Here is a 20,580-nt window from a genome sequence, read left to right as displayed (position 1 = left end):
TCTGCCAAGTGCAAGGCGGTAAATTCTACTGAGGCCAAGACTCTCCTCCAGGATGGAGGGCAAATGGCAGCTTTGCAGTGGGAATGGCGCTTTCCTTGACACCCAGGGGGCACCCTGGCCTGGTCCACCCTCAACCCCATCCCTGCCCTCTCCAGCAGCGGCATTTGCTGACTGCCCTGTGGCCACTTGAATTCTCCATCCGCATGGCCTGATTCTTATTTACTGGGGGACTTGACTTCCAGGGAGCTTCCGATTTCCTGACACACAACTTTTAGGGTAAATTAAATAACGTGGGTCATGAGAGCAATATTTTGAAAAATATGACTAAACTTTTTAATCTCTTTTGCATTCAAATGTCTGTGACCTTCACCTGAACTTGATGGGAAGTGATGAGTGAGGGTTGCTATTTTGAAAAGGCAAAGAAGAGTTAACATTCAATTTCTGATATTTTGTTTGTTTTCCACAGTAACACAGTGGGGTTAACAGGCAAACTCTGAAGATTAAAAAAAATACAAACAACAATTTCTGGAATTCTTAGGAGCCCTGTCCAGTGCAACTTCCCATGAGGCACACATAGTCTCAGTTCCCTGATCAGAACCTGTGCCTTCAGCAGTAGAAACGCAGAGTCTTAACCACTGGGTCACGAGGGAAGTTTAAGGGCAGTTAAGTCTTACCCCCGTAAAAAACTAGTTTCTTGGGGTCTTGCTAAGCCAGACAGTCTCACCAACCATTCTCACCTCTGGATAAGGCTTGGAGCCTCAACTGTGCAGTGTGGACCTAAACCAGCATCCCCTGCTCCTGCCTCACAGATGCGAAGCCCAGGAAGTGCAAAGGCAGGCGGTCCCTATGGCAATGCCCTTCTGAGAGCAGGCAACGCACTCGGATTGTTCAGCCTTGACATTTAACGTTGTTTTTATTTCTTGCCTTCGAAACTATGAATTTTCATCCTCAAATTCCCTCTTGGCAGTTGCTGGAGAGGAAACAGGAGGCTGGCTGGTTCCTGAGTCAACAGGAATTTAGGCTCCATGGATGTGTCTTTTAGTGCAAATGCACACAGAGACTGCATCACCCCCAATTTCCTGCATGCATGTGGCTCATAAAACAGCCCTCTGAATCCCATACCATTTGTTTAAGGACCTGAACCTCCAGCCTCAAAGACTCTGACTTCCCCCACATTGCAGTTTAAAATCTCTGTATGTTTTGAGGTCAGCTCCACCCGACCAGCAAATGCTTTTAGGAAAAACAAGAAGCCCCTGGATTTTCATTAATTGGTTTATAACTCGGAACACATGTTGTTGTCACTTTGCATTTTCTAACTTGAGTGGTTTGAACACTTGCTTAGGCTTGGGTTCCAAATGGATACATCCAGCTGGGACTTTACGCTATGTAACATCACAGGGTGGGGGGCTTTCCTTGAACAGTGACATGAGGTCAGAAAAGTGAATGAGCTGACCGAAGAGAAGCACTGGAACACAGCTTTCTCCCCAGAGTGCGTGACCACACACGGGCTGCCCTGAGGTCTCGCGGCAGCTCCTCGAGGTGTCCTGAGCTGCCTGTAAAGGTGAGACAGCTGAGGCTCCAGGAAGTAGCCCTTAGCCCCAGTAAGACTCAGCTAACAGTGTGAGTGTGAGTGTGAGTGTGAGTGTGTGTGTGTGTTGCGGTGTGTGGTTTCCCCACCTATCCAAGCAATTCTACGACATCAGCTGGGTGTCCTTCATCTGACACTATCTATCTGGAGGCACCATCAGGTCTCACAGGCTAGGGCTCAGCCCTGCAAGGCTGTCTCCCCCACCCCTACTGGAGATGCAGGTACAAGTCCAGGCTGTCGCCTGTGCTTCTGATGAGCAGGTCATAGATCTGAGGTTCACACAGAGGTTCCAGAAAGGAACCCCCTCCTCGGGGTCAGCTGGTTTGATGGGAGGGCTCACAGAGTTCAGAGAAACCCTTTCCTTACTACATCACTGGGTTGGTTATTAAAACATGATGTGACTCAGATGGACGAGACGTGCAGGGCGAGGTGAGGGGAAAGGCTCAGGGTTCCGGGCCTCTCGGGGCCCACTCTCTCTGCATCTCCACGTGTTCCCAGAAGTTCTCTGAACCCCATTGTTTTGGGGCTTTTACACAGGCCTCGTTACAGAGGCACAACTGATTAAATCTATAGCTGCTGCTGACTGAGGGACTTCCAGCCCCTCTCTCTGCCCCAGAGTTCACAGTACTGGGAAGCAAAGTTCCAGCCCTCAAACTACAGGGTTGGCTCTCCTGCCAACCAGCTCCATCCTTAGGTGCTATCCTAAAGTCACTTCATTCACATAAAAAGATAATTCTGAGGCTTTCAGGAGCTCTGTGCTAGAAAAAAAGACCAAACATAAATTTCTTACTACAAATCGCAGTATTACATAAGGCCATGGAGCTGGTAAGGGGTCACGTCTGCACTTAGAGTCAGGCTTTAGCCTGAAAATTCTAGACTCTCTGATGCACCTTGCAGGGCACAGGAGAAAAGCCAGGGCTTTCTCCACCTGCTAACTCTCTAGGCTTGCATATGGGCCCCTCTTACCATCTTGGTGGGACCACCTGACTTCCTGGAGCCCATGCTGGCATCTGAGGTCTGTGTCTGTGGCTCCTCCTCGAGCCTTGGAAGAGCCACCACCCACCTCTCTGGTCACACCTGCCCACCCCCTACTGGGTCACCCCCCCACACACCTGGAATAAAGTCCTCACCACATCCTCATCTGCAGAATAGAGTGGTTTCGGGAGGGATCTAAAACTTTGATGGTGAGACTGAATCTACTTCAGGCCTTGGTGACCCAGGAGAGACCCTGCTGCTAAGTAGCTTCGGTCATGTCCGACTCTGCATGACCCCATTGACAGCAGCCCACCAGGCTCCCCCATCCCTGGGATTCTCCAGGCAAGAACACTGGAGAGGGTTGCCATTTCCTTCTCCAATGCGTGAAAGTGAGTCGCTCAGTCGTGTCCAACTCAGTGACGCCATGGACTGCAGCCCACCAGGCTCCTCCGTCCATGAGATTCTCCAGGCAAGAGTACTAGAGTGGGGTGCCGTTGCCTTCTCCGAGGAAAGACCCTTCCTCCCCCCAAATATCACCTCATTTTTACTAAAATCTAAAGAGCAAGATTCACCTTTAGGGAATTGGGTGGTGTCATTGCAGCCCCTAGGGCCTTGTTAGAACAGCCTTGAGAAGAATCATTCATTGCGAAGCCCCCAGACGATCCCCAGTTACCCCACTGGGTCTGTGGGAACAGCCTGTGGCCAGGCCCTGGCAATGGTTTCTGCATTTTCCTGGTTTCCATGGTGTCAGTATTCCTGCCAAGGTCAAGTGCAAGTTGCCCACGTGGCCTCACTGAGAGTGGAGTGGGGAAGGGCTCCATGCAGCTGTCCCGGGGTTGGGGCAGGGTTTGCAGAAAAAGAAAAACTGGACTGGCAACTGGAACAGAAACTGCATACCAGAAGATCGACTCAAGAACATTCATCCTCGAGAACATTCTTCCTTGAGAAGGAAGACGTGGTAGCACTGAGAACCGACTGGTAGGTTCTGGGTGCACTGGCTGAGTCGGACACAGCTTTGCTCTCAGAGGGTGAGGGAAGATGACACCCCACCCCCACTGCAGAGGCAGTGGACATGGCTGGGTGGCTTCTCGGAGGAGGTGACAGCTGGAGGACAGCTGGCATTAGAAGGAGGACCTTGGGAAGAGCCTTCCTCCATGTGGCCAGTCTTTCTGGAAACATTCTCCTCATCCTTGCCCTTTCTGGCTGACCACCCCCCAGCCTCCTTCCCTGAATGGTTTTCTCACTACCTGACATCAGGGTATGGTCCTGGTTCTCTTCTCTGTTTGCCCTTACTCCCTGTAGGAGCTTTAGGCTTAACAACCCATAGCAACACTCTTGACTGTCAGAGGTCTTGCCTCTGAATTGATCTCACTGTCTGCCTGATGTCTCCACCAGGATGACCCTCAGATACATCACACCTCATCCGGTTCTAGGCACAACCCTGAATCCTGTCGCTTAAATATGCACTCCCACCCTGGCTCCCCTGGGGGGTCTCTCCCCCAGGTCACATATTCTGTTTTTCCTTCAAATGCTTCATAACTGGTCTGGCTGCCCTCTGTCTTGTCTGGCTCCACGATGGTGTAATCACTCACCTAGAGCCAGACGTCCTGGAATGCGAAGTCAACTGGGCCTTAGGAAGGATCACTATGAAGAAAGCTAGTGGAGGTGATGGAATTCCAGTTGAGCTATTTCAAATCCTAAATGATGATGTTGTGAAAGTGCTACACTCAATATGCCAGCAAATTTGGAAAACTCAGCAGTAGCCACAGGACTGGAAAAGGTCAGTTTTCATTCCAATCCCAAAGAAAGGCAATGCCAAAGAATGCTCAAACTACCGCACGATTGCACTCATCTCGCATTCTAGCCAATTAATGCTCAAAATTCTCCAAGCCAGGCTTCAACAGTACGTGAACTGTGAACTTCCAGATGTTCAAGCTGGATTTAGAAAAGGCAGAGTAACCAGAGATCGAATTGCCAACATCCTCTGGATCATCAAAAAAGCAAGAGAGTTCCAGAAGAACATCTATTTTCACTTTATTGACTATGCCAAAGGTTTTGACTATGTGGATCACAACAAACTGTAGAAAATTCTGAAAGAGATGGGAATACCGACCACCTGACCTGTTTTTTGAGAAATCCGTATGCAGGTCAAGAAGCAACAGTTAGAACTGGACATGGAACAACAGACTGGTTCCAAACTAGGAAAGTAGTACATCAAGGCTGTATATTGTCACCCTGTTTATTTAGCTTCTATGCAGAGTACATCATGAGAAATGCTGGACTGGATGAAGCACAAGCTGGAATCAAGATTACCAGGAAAAATATCAATAACCTCACATATGCAGACAACACCACCCTTATGACAGAAAGTGAAGAAGAACTAAAGAGCCTCTTGATGAAAGTGAAAGTGGAGAGTGAAAAAGTTGGCATAAAGCTCAACACTCAGAAAATTAAGATCATGGCATCTGGTCCCATCACGTCATGGCAAATAGATGGGGAAACAGTGGAAACAGTGGCAGACTTTATTTTGGGGGGGTTCCAAAATCACTGCAAATGGTGACTGCAGCCATGAAATTAAAAGACACTTGCTCCTTGGAAGAAAAGTTATGACCAACCTAGATAGCATATTCAAAAGCAGAGACATTACTTGCCAACAAAGATCTGTCTAGTCAAAGCTATGGTTTTTCCAGTAGTCATGTATGGATGTGAGAGTTGGACTATAAAGAAAGCTGAGCCCCGAAGAATTGATGCTTCTGAACTGTGGTGCTGGAGAAGACTCTTTAGAGTGCCTTGGACTGCAAGGAGATCCAACCAGTCCATCCTAAAGGAAATCAGTCCCAAATATTCATTGGAAGGACTGATGCTGAAGCTGAAACTCCAATACTGTGGCTACCTGATGTGAAGAACTGATTCATTTGAAAAGACCCTGATGCTCGGAAAGATTGAAGGCAGGAGGAGAAGGGGACGACAGAGGATGAGATGGTTGGATGGCATCACCGACTCAACGGACATGAGTTTGAGTAAGATCCGGGAGTTGGTGATGGACAGGGAAGCCTGGCGTGCTGCAGTCCATGGGGTCGCAAAGAGTCAGACTTGACTGAGCTACTGAACAGAACTGAACTAACCCTTTCCCCACACTACAGCTAGACTTCTCTTTCTCAAAGGACGGACAATCACACCACCCTCTTCCTTGTCCCCACGACCATGGCTCTCAGTGTCCCTGCCCATGTGGCCTCTCTGGGCTCCAGTTCACCCCTGCCACTCATCCCTGTCCATCCCACAGCCCCTACCACAGCCCCAGGCAGAGGAACTGTCCTTGGGCCCTTCAGCGCCTGGAACATTCTCATATCTTGGGTCTTCTACTAGCTGTTCCTTTGCTTAGAAAAAGCCTCTCACCTTCACCTGCTTCGCTTCTGATAATCTCAGTTTCTCAGGGTAAGGGTCATTCCCTCACACACATCCAGGTGCCCTGGCCCCTGCACACACAGCCACATGCTGCCCTGAATGCTGCATGGCCAGCTCTCAGGAGCGCAGGGGTCACACTGTGCGGTCACGCCCTCCCAGAGGCGGGGGCTCCAGGAGCACAGGACAGTGTCTGTCTGGCTCACTGAGGCAGCCCCAGCGACGGTACCAGCTCAGCACAGAGCAGGCAGTCAATTCGTGTCTGAGTAGAAGAGTGACCTGGACAGAGGGGTGGGGGAAGAACGCTCCCAATCACTTCTTTCTACCTCCATGGATTCTGGAATAAGGTGGACTCTTGCTTGGAGAGAGAGAAAGACAGACTCCCTTGCTGCTCCTGTTCGCTGCTTCTTAGGTTTCTTTTATGTCTCTAAGCCCCAGCTCAGAAATCTAGATTTTGCCCTAGCTACCTGGAGCCTGCCCAGTGACTTTCTTAGTTTGGTGGGAGCAGGTGGGAGAGACTTATCACCGAAATGGAATAAGAAGTACTCATTTTCCAAACCGACTTTTAGAAATAGCTATTACTGGGGGCACTTAGGTAGCTAGCTGGCTTCTGAGCAAGACACAAGTATTCAGAAATGTCAAAATCTGTGCAACTGCCTTCCTTCCTTGTTGTCAGATGCCTGAACCTAATACTTTGCATAAAACAGCTGTCTCAGTGGTAATTATCCAGTAATCATGACCTGGAAATCCATCTAGGCGAGATGGAAAAATGGCTTCAGAACCATAGCAGCTCACTTGCGAGGGTGGGGAGGCCATTAAATCCACACAGGCCGCTGAGTACTGATATCAGAGAGACAGAAAGATGTCATGGGGTCACTGAAATGCTAACAGGTGGAGGCCCCTGACTGTCCTTTCAGAAGGAACACTCTCTCCTGGAAAAAGCTGGAGGCGGAGAAGAGGGAAGACTAAACATTCAAGACCGATAAGCCTCTAAATTTGCTTTTCCGTGAGCCTGAAATTAGCTCCAAGCAACTTCTGCATCTTGGCCTGAAGTTACACATGCCCCTACAGTGTGGCTGGGTGTGTGGGGGGCTGGCCCAGAGGGCCGGATGGAAGCTGTGGAGGGACCAGGGCGTAGACAGATGGGTCACCTTCACGGAAGGATCCAGAGTGGTTCCTCTGACATGCAGATGGAAACTGCGGTACTCACCTCTTACTGCGGCCGCGGGCAGTGGTTGTTTGAGCTGCACCAATGCCTGTGGGATTTTACTCCTAACTTTTTCTGGATGTCTGAGAATCACCACCATGAATGTACATTATTTAACTGGGCTGAAATACAGCAACGCTCTCAGGAGCTACTGATGTATGAGGAATGCTCATCCCTACAATTGAGGAAATAAAATGTATTCTCTATTTAAACAAGGTAAATGTCCTGCTGCATGGACGGCAAATGCCAAGGGGACAAGGTCTCACGCTCAGGCTCCAGCAGTAGGGAAACAGTGTGGGTAAATGACTGTCAGACAAAGTCGGTCTTCACTTGTTCCAGCCACGTGTCAAGTGCTTGAATGTCTCATGGGACTAGTGGCTGACTGTATTCCACATTCCATGGCTGGAACATTTCCATCATTGCAGAAAGTTCAACTGGGCAGGCTCTGCTCCAGAGTTTTCCCTGATTAGAATTCTCTAGTTAAAGCTTCTCTAATTTTCTATGACTTGGAAGAAAAGCTATGACAAACCTAGACAGCATATTAAAAAGCAGAGACATCTTTGCTGACAAAGGTCCATCTAGTCAAAGCTATGGTTTCTCCAGTAGTCACGTACGGATGTGAGAGCTGGACCATAAAGAAGGCTGAGCACTTAAGAACTGATGCTTTTGAGCCATGATGTTGAAGAAGACTCTTGAGAGTCCCTTGGACTGCAAGGAGATCAAACCTGTCAATCCTAAAAGAAATCAACCCTGAGTATTTATTGGAGGGACTGATGCTGAAACTCTGGCCACCTGATGTGAAGAGCCAACTCACTGGAAAAGACCCTGATGCTGGGAAAGATTGAAGACAGGAGGAGAAGGGGACGACAGAGAACGAGATGGTTGGATGGCATCACTGACTTAAAGGGCATAAGTTTGCGCTAGCTCCGGGAGATGGTGAAGGACAGGGAAGCCTAGAGTGCTGTAGTCCATGGGGTCGTGAAGAGTCAGATATGAACAGCAACAACAAATTTTCTATGAAGATCATAAGTTACTTTTATAATCAGAAAAAAGGACTAAAAAAGGAAAGTTTAATTTGTGGACTGTTGGAAAAATCCAGGAGATTTTTTGGGGAATGGCAAAACAGAACCAAGGTGATTTGTATCGAAAGGGAACTAGCGAGGCTTAAATGGAAAATACTGTTCTCAGCGGAAGTACAGAAAAGGATGTGTTACCCAGAAGGGAGGCAGTCCACACGTGACCCAGGAAAAGGCGCTCAGAGGCTGGATGAGAGGGAGTGGAGGGGCAGCTTGGGATGGCAGAGAGACAGACCCTACAATAGCAGGGCACTCGTGGACCGTGGCTGCTCTACAGCCCCAGTAAGAGGTTATCCAGCAGGTCCCTCCTGTCTGGACTCCACTCTCAACCTGGCACCCGGGACCGCAGGACTAATTCGTATCTCCTCCCCTTCCTGGGTAGCCAGCTCCATGAATGACCTGGAGCCCCCTTACATGTAGGTGGGAATGTGTGATTTATGGGAAAGAATATGAAAAAGAAAATGCATATAGATGTATAATTGAATCACTTTGCTGTACATCAGAAACTAACACAACGCTGTAAATCAACTATAGTCCAATAAAATAAATTTTTACAAAACCAATATGGGGAAAGATGGAAAAAAAATCAACTCACACACAAAAAACCATTACCTTCTAATGGGAGAATTGGGTAAAGGGCATAAAGAGATAATTATCTGAATGTAGAATCTAAAAGGCCAATACATGTGAAAAAGAATGTTTAGTCTCTCCGGTAATTAAAATAAGATTGACTAAAACACAGTTAAAAAAAAAAACAACTCATGCTGCTGAATCTCAAAAAACCCATCAAAAATGTCATTATGTAAATCTATGTATCTCATCAGTTTGAATGTCATCATTTTTGATTAACTAAGAGCACCCACAGGGTCTGCCCTGCATGACATCTAGGCCACATGCCCCCAGGCTTACTCTGCCCCTCTTACATGGGGCGCCTTCCTGTTCTCCAACAGGCTGAGTGCATGTCTGCCTCAGGGCCTTTGCACAGCTGTTCCTTTTGCCTGGAATGCTTTTGCTCTGCCCTGCCCCAGTTTCTCCATGATTGCCTCTTCTCTAGTTATTCAGACTTCAACTCACAGTCACCTCTTGTAAGGAGCTTTCCCAGAACCCCCTCTGTCCCATCTCCCAATTTCATAGACAGCAGAGAAGAGATCTCAGCTCCTTAGGACACATAATGCTTCCTTCCAATGTCTTGTGCTTATCTTAACTCTCTGGTGAAATCTTCCTGCCAACAGGTAGATTCACATGAACCAAACACGTATGGCCTTTCTCACCATGTGTTTAGAAATTTCAGTGGACACACTCTCCCTACTTGAAACAGGTGCAAGGGAAGCAACTTGGAAACAACCACCATCTTATAAATGAGCCACGATCTTTTCTTTGGAAAACACACTTACCTACAACACATACAGACAGACTAAAGCATGCTCAATGACATGTTCAGAGAAGCACCAACACTGGGTTGGGTATGAATACCGCAGAGGCGTCATCCTTTTTTCCCTCCCTGACACAGACAGAAACCTCTAACTGCAGTTTCTCCCTCCATCTCTGGACAGTGGCTGGGACAGGAGTGCCCCTCAGCAGAGGGGGATCACTTTGGCAGGCTGGAAAAGAGCACTGACATCTAGCTGGAACTCCCAAGTCCCCATCTGCAAATCCACCTGGAGTCAGAGTTGGCTTGGTCTTGAGAAAGAGCGTGGGGCCGTCACTGCAGAGTGTGATGGCCACCAGATCCCTGGCAGAGACAGCGTCATGTACTTTGTGTCCTTCCCTTCAGGAATAAAATATTTTGCGTGCAAAACAAATCCTCAGAGCAAGGGTTGGCGAATTAGGGCCTGTGGGCCAAACCTGGCCCCTCTGCTGTTTTTGCAGAGTCCATGAGTGAAGAAGGGTTTTTTACATTTTTTCATTGGTTGAAAAGTTTTGAAAAGAATCATAATGTGTCACAACATGTGAAAGTCATATGAAATTCAAATTTCAGTTTCTATACATAAACTCGGACTGAAACAGCCACGTTTATTGGCCCGCCATCACCTGTTGCTGCCTTCAGGCCAACACAGCAGAGCTGATGACGACTGTGATGGAGACCATCTAGGCCACGGGGCCTAAAGTATTTACCATCTGACCCTTTCCTGAAGCTTGTAACAGCTCCGTCTGCTCTCGAGTCCTGAATGTCCCCACGTGGGCCTGACCTTGAGAAGACTTGGCCAGGAGAATTTGTTTCCTCTCAATGCAAGTGTTTCCACACCTCCTCTGCCCTGAGACATAGTCCCAGTGGCTGAGGTCACCAGGGAGAAAATTCCACTTACATAGGATCCGTAATCCACAGCCAGGGTCTGCAGTGCCCAGGGGAGACCGAGCCCGATGAGGATGTCAAAAACATTGCTCCCGATGGAGTTGGACACGGCCATGTCCCCCATGCCTGTAAGGAAAAGAGGTCACTGGAGTGAGGAAGGTGGTCTCTGGGGGGTGCCCCGGCCCTTGAAGACTCTCTCCAGCCCCTGGCCTGACAGCCAGAGACCTGGTGGGCAGGTGGGCCGGCCCAGGTACTCGGGTCTGTCCCAGACCATCCATGACTGTAGGATGATTCCGGTTATAAAATAGTCATTGAATGTGTATTTTCAATAAATAGAATGAAATACACATGCTATTGAACTGCTGAGCTTTACTTCAGATATGATCATTGGTTAAATGTAATTCAAAAAACTAAATCTGGTTGCAAAAATTCTGAACTATTCTGTGGAAAGGAATAAACTCAACAGCCTATAAAGGGCTCATGAGTTCACCAACCTGCACAGTTCAGTGTCATTATCCATCTGCTCCATATCCGTATCTTCTTCTAAATAACTGAGCAACATTAAGGAAAATAATGTAACCAGTAGAATTTTGTGAGGACCAGTGGAGGACACTTTACCAAGGGTGGGAGCTACAGACTGTTTGCTGAAAACCAATCTCCTCCCGCACAAATCAGGTTCATAAATGAGAGTAGGTGCTGGGGGGCCATCTGGGGGGCTTCCACCCAGGGGTGGGTAGACTGTGATCTTGGTTTTGAGGGTGGAAGGGTCTGTCATACACTGAAGAGTAACGTCTGGCACTTAGGCTATGAGGTCCATCCTCTCTAAGCTCAGTTTCCTCATCCATGAAATGGGTATATGACTGTCTCTAATTCATAGAATTGTTAAATTAAGTAAGATCATGTGTCCAAATTGCTCTGTTCAGTGCTATCACTGTATTTCTTACTATTTTTAATAACAGAAACAATACAACCCCAGAGGGGACGATGAAAGGGTATATAGTATACCTATATAGGTATATAGTATACCTAGTATATAGAAAGGGTCTCTGCCTTGCTCAAGGGTGGATCTTCTGCCTTGTTTCCCTGTTATTCTGATGCCAGCAAGCCTTCTGACCAGTCTGGCACTGAGGTGGCCAGCGCTCCTGCACAGCTGGGATGCGGTGCCCTGGTAACTGCCATGCAAGCTTCCCCTACCCCCTAAGTAGGGAGGCCTGGCTTCCCTTCCCAGCCCTCCCCACGTGGGCCCCACCTTGTCTGGCCACAATGAGGCTGGCCATGCAGTCGGGCACGCTGGTTCCAGCTGCCAGGAAGGTGATCCCCATGATGACGTCAGGAATCCCCAGCGTGTAGCCGATGATCGTGACCTGGGAGCGGGGTGGGGGTGTGGGGAAGGGAGGCAGGAAAAGACGGTGAGCGGAGGGCCAATGCCAGCCCCGCCGGCCCGTCGACCCTGTCACCAAAGCCGAAGAATCTGCAATCTGGGCAGTCTAGGGGCAGCGTCTGCGTTCCGTGTCAAAGACACAGGGCCAGGAATGTCTCAGGGAACAGAGAGGTGGAGTTACAGAGCCCATGCTTTCCAACCAAAGACTGGCCTTTTTCACACGTTCCTTTGGGTGAGGCAGGCGGCCTGAGAGAGGAGAAACAGAGTTGCTGGAAAAAGGCAACAGCGGGACAGTTTTTGAACTCAGGATGTTCCTGGGGACCCAGAATGGATGGCTGCCATGCTGCGCTAGGAAATCCACTGTCCAAGTCTCAGGTCGGCTGCATGACGAGACTTTACGAGAGTTGGGAGGGGGCTGAATAACACCACCCAGTCCAGTAAGAAAAGCTGCCAGCTGCCGATTCCTTCCCTCCCTTCCTGGCAGCTTGGGAACATCATCTGCCCACATCACCCTCTGCTCCACGGTGGCTTACATCTGCCTAGAAGTCAGGCACTTTTAGTGTAACTTGCTTAACTCTCACTACAACCCCAGGGTATACCTACTGGTGTCATCTCCATTCTCCGAGTGGCCCTGGGGCATCCCCTGCCCAGAGAGCAGGCACGTGGGCATGGGCAGCACCTCTGTGTGCACAGGGGGAGGGGTTAAGTCAACCCAGAGGCAGTGCTTCTATTCTGTAAATGAGCTCATTCTGGCTCCCAGTTTTCAGATGGGCAAACTGGGAGGACAGCAGTGGGTGGGACGGAGTGACTAGGGGTGGGTGGCACAAGTGAGTGAGTGGAAAGAGACCCGTTCCGGGTGCCCTGGCCTCAGGAGAGGACAACATGCAGGAGCTAAACGTTAGGTCATTGTGGGATGCACCCTCCCTCACGTTCTATAAAACTGCAAGAAATGCAGACAGCATGTGGCCAGTACCCACTCCTGCCAGCTCCTCCAGGATCCTTGCATGGGAGTCTGGCCTCACTTCTTCCCCTCCAAAGGTTTGGGGGACGTTATTTAAATCTGCTAGGATGCCTGGCTTGGTCTCTTTCAAGCAGAGGCTGTGTGTCTCATTTCCGCCCAGTGCTGGACTGGATTTGCGGTGGCCTCGGGTTCTCCGCCTTCCGTGCTCCAGGGAGGAAAGGGAGACACAGAAACACAGCAGCTTCTTGGGGCTGCTCTGGAGCCTTTTGTGCAATGGAGCTGCAAGCATCCTGCTCACCCGTGTTTTTCTGTTCTCACCCTCCGTGGGGTCCCTGCACGAATTGTTTTGGCTCCGTGGGGCTCGAGCTGGGAAGAGGACCCTGTCCCCGCTGTGCCTGAGGTTACCATGGTTACAGCTGAGGCTACCGTGCTGGGAAGCGATTCTCCAGGTGTCTGTACCAGATCTGGAGGGTTTCTCTTGGTCTCCCCTTACTCCCGGTCCTTTCCCAGGGCTTCTCTGAACCTCCCCCAGAGTGGAAGGAGGCTAACAGAAAGAGGGTGAGCCTAAGATCTGTCAGCTACTTTGCATGTTAGTGGACTTCAGAGAAAAACCACTGGACACCTGGCGGTCAGGGATACCAATGCTATCCCCCAAAGTTGGCACCCAACGAAAAGGTCAAATAAAAACAGTGATGGACACAGCGTGAGGGAGAGACCCCTGCCTATGCGATTTGGATTGAAGAATAACATGTCTGTGATGTTGAAGGCAGGGGATAATTATGAGTCAGTTGTGTCAGGTTTACACATTTGTCGTTACCTCCAAAATAATCTTTTCAGAGCGTTTTTTAGCTCTTGAGTTTAATTCTCCAGCATCTATATTTCATCTCTAGCCGCTGCTCAAGCACAGTGAGATGTACGTATGTCATGGTTTTTAATTTCTTCCCAGCTCCAATTATGATGAATTAGGGCCACTCCCCAGTTAAAAACAAGCATCATGCATGGGCAGTGAGTGCACTCTGGCTTTCCTAGGATGGCTTTAGGGCAGAAACGCTTTTGAGCGAAGGCCCCTCAATCAATGCCAACTCCTGAATCTTTGTTTCAGCTTCAGAAGGGACCCTTGAGCATTCACTTGGTTCAGTGACTTCATTTTCTGGTTGAAGAAACTGAGCTGAGATGGGGAGTGACTATGATGGATGGAGGGTCACTTCTTGTGCCTCCCACCTTGCCTCCATGCTGGCTGCCTGTGACCCTGCAGGTCTTCCCACCAGAGCAGGTCGGGTGTATGTCCCCAACTCCACAGACACTTGGCAGATGGAGGCTGGGTGGAAATCTCAAGCCAAGGCCCCAGAAGGCCCCCATATTTGCCTTTGCCCTCCTGCATTCCAGTGCCCCACTGTGAAAAGACATTTCCCAGGTAGCCACTGGTCCAGAGAAAATGGGCAAACACAGAGCAGACACAAGCCCCACCTGCTGCCTGAGCCAAAGGCACCCACACTGGAGCTGAAGGCAGGCTGCTTAGCTGGTGCCCGGTGAGACCAGTCACCCACAGTCTACCTGCCGACACATGAGCAGGAGGATAAGTTCTGATTCTAAGCCACGGAATCTAGGGCTGGTTGTTACACAGTGTATGGCAGCAACAGCTGACTGATAGAGTTACTGGGCTAAAACCTCTGCCCTGGCTCCCCTCTGGTTGAGTTTCTCTCTGAAGGGACCCAGCACCCTGGGGTCCTGGACTCACCATCCACACCATCATGTAGGAGAAGGCTGCGATCCACAGCGTGGACGAAGCGAAGGTCACCATAAACCACTTTTCCCAGCGGGGCTTGTTGCAGTTGGGGACGGTGAAATACAAGACGAAGCTCAGGGGCCAGGTGAATGCCCACTTCACTGTTTCCAGTTTGCCAGCTGGGAAAACAACAAAGGCAAAACAAACAAACAAATCAGTGAGGCGCGTTTTCCCGCTCCATCCTCAGCGTGAGTGTCCCCAGACATTAAGCCTGACTGTGGTGCTCCTTACCACAAAGACTCGAGTGCCTTTCCACCAACAAGACCAAGAGGAATAGAAAGTGCCCACCAGCTGGTAGGCCTCAAAATGACAGGATGCTTCACTTCTGAGTAATACAGAGCTGGGGGGTGCGGGGGGATGGTTTGGCAAATGGAGCCAGGTGGAAAAGGATGCGGAGGATTCTCAGGATACAAATGGGGTGTGGGGAAAAGTGTGGGGTCCGGGTGAGGCAGGGGAGGGGCAGTAAAGACCACCAGCCCCTCTCAGTCCTTCTCCCCATGGACAGGCAGCTACATCTTCCCGGAGTCTAAGGGGGTCAGCAGACACAGCGCTACCTAGTGGAACTTCTCAACATCGTCCTTCAACTTTCGGAAATTTTGATGGATGATCTGAAAGCTCTCAAGGTTGCCAAAGCATTGCTTGAGTGTTTATATGCCAAGCTGCTATGGATTTGCAAATTCATAATTGCTTCCTGGCTCTATCTGCCTGCTGCTATGGACAAGATGATGGATCTGTTAGTGATGACCTGTCCTACCATCTCAGCTGCTGAGTGCCAGAGACAATGGTGCCTGTTTTACCACGAGTTCTTGTAGCCTCAGATTCGAAAAACCCATTAGCTCTCCTTTGGCCATGACTACCACCCGGCTTAGTGACTGAACAACAACAATAACAAACCATCCTGCATTAAGTGCTAACTCAGCTCTGAAAAGAAGTATCGACCAAGATCTGCAGAAAGGTCTCTGCATCCTTTCTGGACAACTTCCCACCCCCTACCACCACAGGGGAGTTCTTTCTGTTCTCCAACTTAAAATAAATAAAATCATACAGTATTTTGTTTGTTTGTTTCTACCTTCTTTTATTCAACTTAATGCTTTCTGAGATTCATCCATGGATTGGTAATTCATTCCTAATTGCTATGTAGTGTTCCAGCCTGTGAATACACTGCAGTGTGACTGCATTCTCCTGTGTCTGGGATTTGGGCTGTTGCCAGTTTTCAGGTAGTACAACTAAAGAGGCTGTAAGCTTTTCTGTGTGAATCTTTCTGTTGGGCATGTTTTCATTTCTCTTGGGCAAAGACCCAGGAGTAGAAACGCTGAGTCACAGGGTGGGTGTTTTTTTAACTTTATGAGAAACTGCTGAACTGTTTTCTAAAAGGACTGTTCCAATTTGTATTCCCACCAGAGTTGAGGTATTTTTAAAATTACATTGTGAAAAGTGATGACTAAAATGTTTAACACAATTTATGTTATAATTGTATGCTAGCATCCAGCACTTACTTCATACATCTTTCGCCAGTCTCCGAATATTTTCTTAAAACTGCGGTTAAGTTACATGACACCACTTTTGACTCTTGGCCTCCCTAGACTGTAAGGTGGTCTCTAGAGGGAGAGAGAGCGGGGGCTTTCTTATCAGTCCCCATTCTTTCTGTTCTGTCTGAATCAAGTGCCTCAGTTCTTTAAACTCCCTGAGCCTCAGTTTCCTCACCTGTGGAAGGTCCACGGGGTCACAAAGAGTCAGACATAAGTGAGGTGACTTAGTACTCCCACATACAGACATACAGACATACAGACACATACAGCATGCGTGTGTGCTGTGCTCAGGCACTTCAGTTGTGTCCGACTCTTTGCCACCCTAAGGACTGTAGCCTGCCAGGCTCCTCTTGTAGGTGGAATTCTCCAGGCAAGAATACTGGAGTGGGTAAGCCATTCCTTTCTCCAGGGGATCTTCCTGACCCAGGGATCGAACCTGGGTCTCCGGCATTGCAGGAGGATTCTTTACCATCTGAGCCACTGGGTAAGCCTATTATATAATATACAGCATATTAAATATATATAAACATTTGTGTATTAATATGCAACATGTCAGGCCTTCCCAGGTGGCTCAGTGGTAAAGAATCCGCCTGCTGATGCAGGAGATGTGGGTTTGATTCCTGGGTCTAGAAGATCTCCTGAGGAGGGAATGGCAACCCTCTCCAGTATTCCTGTCTGGAGAGTCCCATGGACAGAGAAGCCCGGTGGGCTATAGTTCATGGGTATATGAAAAGAGTTGAACATGACTCAGGATGCACACACAGATGCAGCATATTAAGTATATACAGTATATAGAAAGCATGTTATATGCGTGCATCACATCAATCATACATATGCACATGCTATATATGTGCACACACACCTGTATTCATGTACACACACATATGCATGCATGTCCTATACTCCTCTGTTTGTATACCCCCACACAATTACGTACTTATAATGATACACACTCCAGCCAAGCCTTAGTGGCAGAAACATGCAAATACAGGTCCCTGCAAGATTCCCGTGGGAGGGAAACAGATCTTTACCCAGTGGCCAAAGTATCTTGGCCTGAGAGGACCCTCGAGTGCCCTCTGCTGGCCTGAGGGCCTCTGCTCGCTCACCGCTGCGAGGAGGCAGCCCTGACCAGGGGAGGCCCTGGCTAGACACTCAGCCCCCAGTCCCAGCCTTGAATGGTGTTTCTCAGTAGCTGGTGGAGCAGAACAGGGGCCCACACTCCGGCAAGCCCATCCTCACTCCAGAGGCAGAGCCAGGTGCTGACCTTGCTCCCCGGCGTGGCAGAGGAACCCTGAAGATGGCTGGGGGACCCCAGGCCTCAAGCCCATGCCACCCAGCAGTGGCCCACGGACCAGCAGCATCGGCATCACCTGGAGCCCCACCTGGATCACCCGAGTCAGAGCCCACCCTTGGTCAAGGATGCCCACATGAGAGGGGCTGGTGAGGAGGACTCAGGATCCCACTGACTGTCTCAGCAGCTCAGGGCCCTGGGCTGAAGCCGAGACCCCCAGGGATGGCAGGACCACACAGAGCATCCATTCTCCTTGTGAGCCTGTGCTTCCAAAGGATGGAGGGTGCCTGACATGGGTGCTTGAGCCCACACCTGCAGCCATGCCTCCTAACGTGTGGGGAGACCCTATGGCCTCCACATGTGCACCCTAATCCTGGGGTGAGGGTGGGGAGCAGGAGTTCAGGATAGCCCGAAACTTCACATGTAGGCCTGGCATGTACTGCGTCCAGGTGAGAAATAGGGAGCTCATGACCCAAAGGGGCCCTTCTGTCCCGTTGAGTGATGTGGTCTGTGTGCTCTCACATCTGTGTCTCTGATGTCTCCCTGGAGAAGTGTGTGTGGGATCCTGGGCCCCAGGGCCAACACAGCACCCAGCCACTTACAACCTCTTTCATCAGGGACAACGTCAGCCAAGTGAGAGTTCTTGGAGCAAGGTTACAGTGCCGACGGTGAGCTCTGCAAACAAGGGCTGGGGAGGGGGTGGAATTCCAGATACAGCCCCCAAGGTCTGTGCCCTGATTTTCAGAGCCCGTGTGGAGGATGAACCACCATCCCTAACTGCGCTACACTGTGAAGCACAGCTGACCTCCAGATAGGCAGGTCATCACCGGAGCCCTTGGAAGAAGAGGAGGAGGCTAGAGCCATGAGCAGAGTGGGGAGGATCAGACAACACACACTGTGCGTTTGAAATGAGACACCATGGGACGAAGAAAATGGGAGCCGTAGGGCAGGGTAGGGAGCAGCCCCAGCTGATAGCCACGAGGAACCACCAGGAACCACCCCGCCAGGAACCCGAGTGTGCCGGGGCTGCTGGGAAGGACCGCAGCCCTGGCCCCCTCATCACTGCCCTGTGAGCCTTGGAACCCCCAGCCAGGCAGTGCCAGACTTCTGACCCCTAGAACATGAGCTAGCCAACGAGTCTAAGCTGCAAGGCTTGTGCTCATTTGTTACAAAACAAGGGAAAATGAGCATGCGGCTTTATGAGGGAAAAGTGGGGACCAGTCATTCCATCCTTAACATGGTTTTGTCCTGGTCGATAGGTAGGTTGCCAAGAAATGTCACCAAATGTGGCAAAATGGATACAAAGCCAGGATACATTTTTACTAACAAGCCATGATTTAACTTTGGGTGATTTGGGGTCTGGGAATCTGGGTGGTATTTTCTAGTTACTTTCAGTTGGCAGTTGACCAGGTTGAGATCTCAGGAGCCTTTCAGGGACCCTGTCGCCCCCTGAGCTTTACTGGCTGGATGCAAAGAGGGGCCCCAAAGGACACTGCATCCGAATGGAACACTCGACTGTGATGCTGCACCCATGTCTCCTTGCTAAATGGCCTTTCAAGTGGAGCCAGCACTTCCTCCTCAGAGCTGACAGCCCCCACTACGTTCCAGCGTTGCAGAGAAGACACACAGGCTAATTAAGCTTCACATACTTGACAGAGAGCACGAACTGGACAGCGAACACTTTCTTGAAACAGAAATTTCTGGAAGGTCTGGCAGACAGGCAGAACTCTGTGGGTTTGGTCCACCCGTTCCACTAGTGGTGGGGCTGCTGGCTCAGCTGAGTCTCTACTGGAGGCAGCAGTCGGTGGACAAGGACACTGCCCTTGCGGCCGGGGTCCTGAGAGCTCACCAGCCTCTGCATGCACCCTGACCCGTCAAGAAACGGGGAGGCCCCTGGCCCAGCCCTGAGGGGTGATTCGGAAGCTCTCTGCCCTGGTCTGTATCGCCTGTGGTGCCCCCCCTGGAGACAGCAGGTCCTGGGACCTGGGCCCCAAGGGCTGCCTCATCAGGACAGTGCCCCCACCAACCGCGATGGGGAGGGTAAAGGTGGGAAACCCCACCCCACAGCATCAAGCTGCCTGGCCGGCAGGGTCACAAACTTTCCTCTTTGGCACCACAGGGTCCCGAGGAACCACTGACAGGGAGCCTTCCTCCTCCAAAGGCCCGCATTTCAACCAGGCCTGAAGGTCACTGTCTTGGGCATCGGATCCGCTGTGAAAGACTCTTACCCACTGTAAAGTTTAACACAATATAAATATTTCTACGGCCATACAGACAGTCCTTGAATTTGGTATCAGAAAGGTCACACGGTCAAGGGCATCAAGTCAGTGTCTTCAAAACAGCTCCGGACTGCAGCCCGCCCAGCCTGCCCAGCCCCAGCAGGGGCTCTTACACGGGGGGTCAAAGGGCGTGTATGGCCCCTCCTCATCCTCCTCATCCTCCTCCTCCTCGTCGTTCTCATTATTCTCGTTGTCCTCATTCTCGTTCTCCGTCTCGTCACCGGCCTCCGCGACGACCTCGTCCCTCCGTGTCCCGCTCATGCCTCTGTCCGGGGCGCTGCTGGGCCCCGTCCCGTTCTCCACCGTGTGCTTAATCGGGATCTTGATGGCCACCTCGGATTCTCCGTTGGCATAAGCCCTGCTGTTTATCAGCCTCTGTCTCTGGAGAAGGAAAGGCGCGTTCTAACACAGAATCCGCCCCCTGCCCCGCCCCCAGAGCTGCAGATCCTCTCACCCAGGACCCCGGCTGTCAGGATTTTCCCAGGCTGCTGACAAGGAGGTGCTTCCAGAAGCTCTGCAGACAGGTTCTAAGGGACTTCTTAAAGGAACAACCAACTCTGATAAACTTTCTGGGAAGAATGATCACGCTTTCGTGACCCACTGGAACTTACAAATCCCTTTAGAGGAGAGTCCCCATGTCTCAAATGGGCACTGCTTTTCTACCAGGGTTTGACTGTCTGCACACTGGGTTGCTAATGCTCCTCTCCAGATGGTAGCAATTCCCTGGTCCATATGTGAGAAAGCCATAACATGTATTGGGATTAGGATTGACAAGGCTGCCATTCCAGAGAAAGGCATCCCTGGGAAAATTT

At 50.2% G+C, this 20,580-nt stretch overlaps 1 protein-coding gene across 1 annotated transcript in view; it reads right to left on the bottom strand.

The window, feature by feature from the left end:
* SLC24A3 (solute carrier family 24 member 3) overlaps positions 1 to 20,580 on the bottom strand; it is a 424,483-nt gene that overhangs the window by 1,718 nt on the left and 402,185 nt on the right. The window contains exons 12-15 of the mRNA XM_068987406.1: positions 19,882 to 20,149; positions 14,622 to 14,788; positions 11,791 to 11,905; positions 10,555 to 10,667 (exon numbers count right to left, since the gene is read on the bottom strand). Coding sequence (XP_068843507.1) covers positions 10,555 to 10,667; positions 11,791 to 11,905; positions 14,622 to 14,788; positions 19,882 to 20,149 — 663 coding nt within the window. The remainder of the gene's footprint in view (positions 1 to 10,554; positions 10,668 to 11,790; positions 11,906 to 14,621; positions 14,789 to 19,881; positions 20,150 to 20,580) is intronic.

Source organism: Capricornis sumatraensis, chromosome 15, assembly GCF_032405125.1.
Source record: "Capricornis sumatraensis isolate serow.1 chromosome 15, serow.2, whole genome shotgun sequence".
NCBI lineage: Eukaryota > Metazoa > Chordata > Mammalia > Artiodactyla > Bovidae > Capricornis > Capricornis sumatraensis.
The sequence above is the reverse complement of the archived record's forward strand: the minus strand, read 5'-3'. Positions and strand labels throughout refer to the sequence as shown.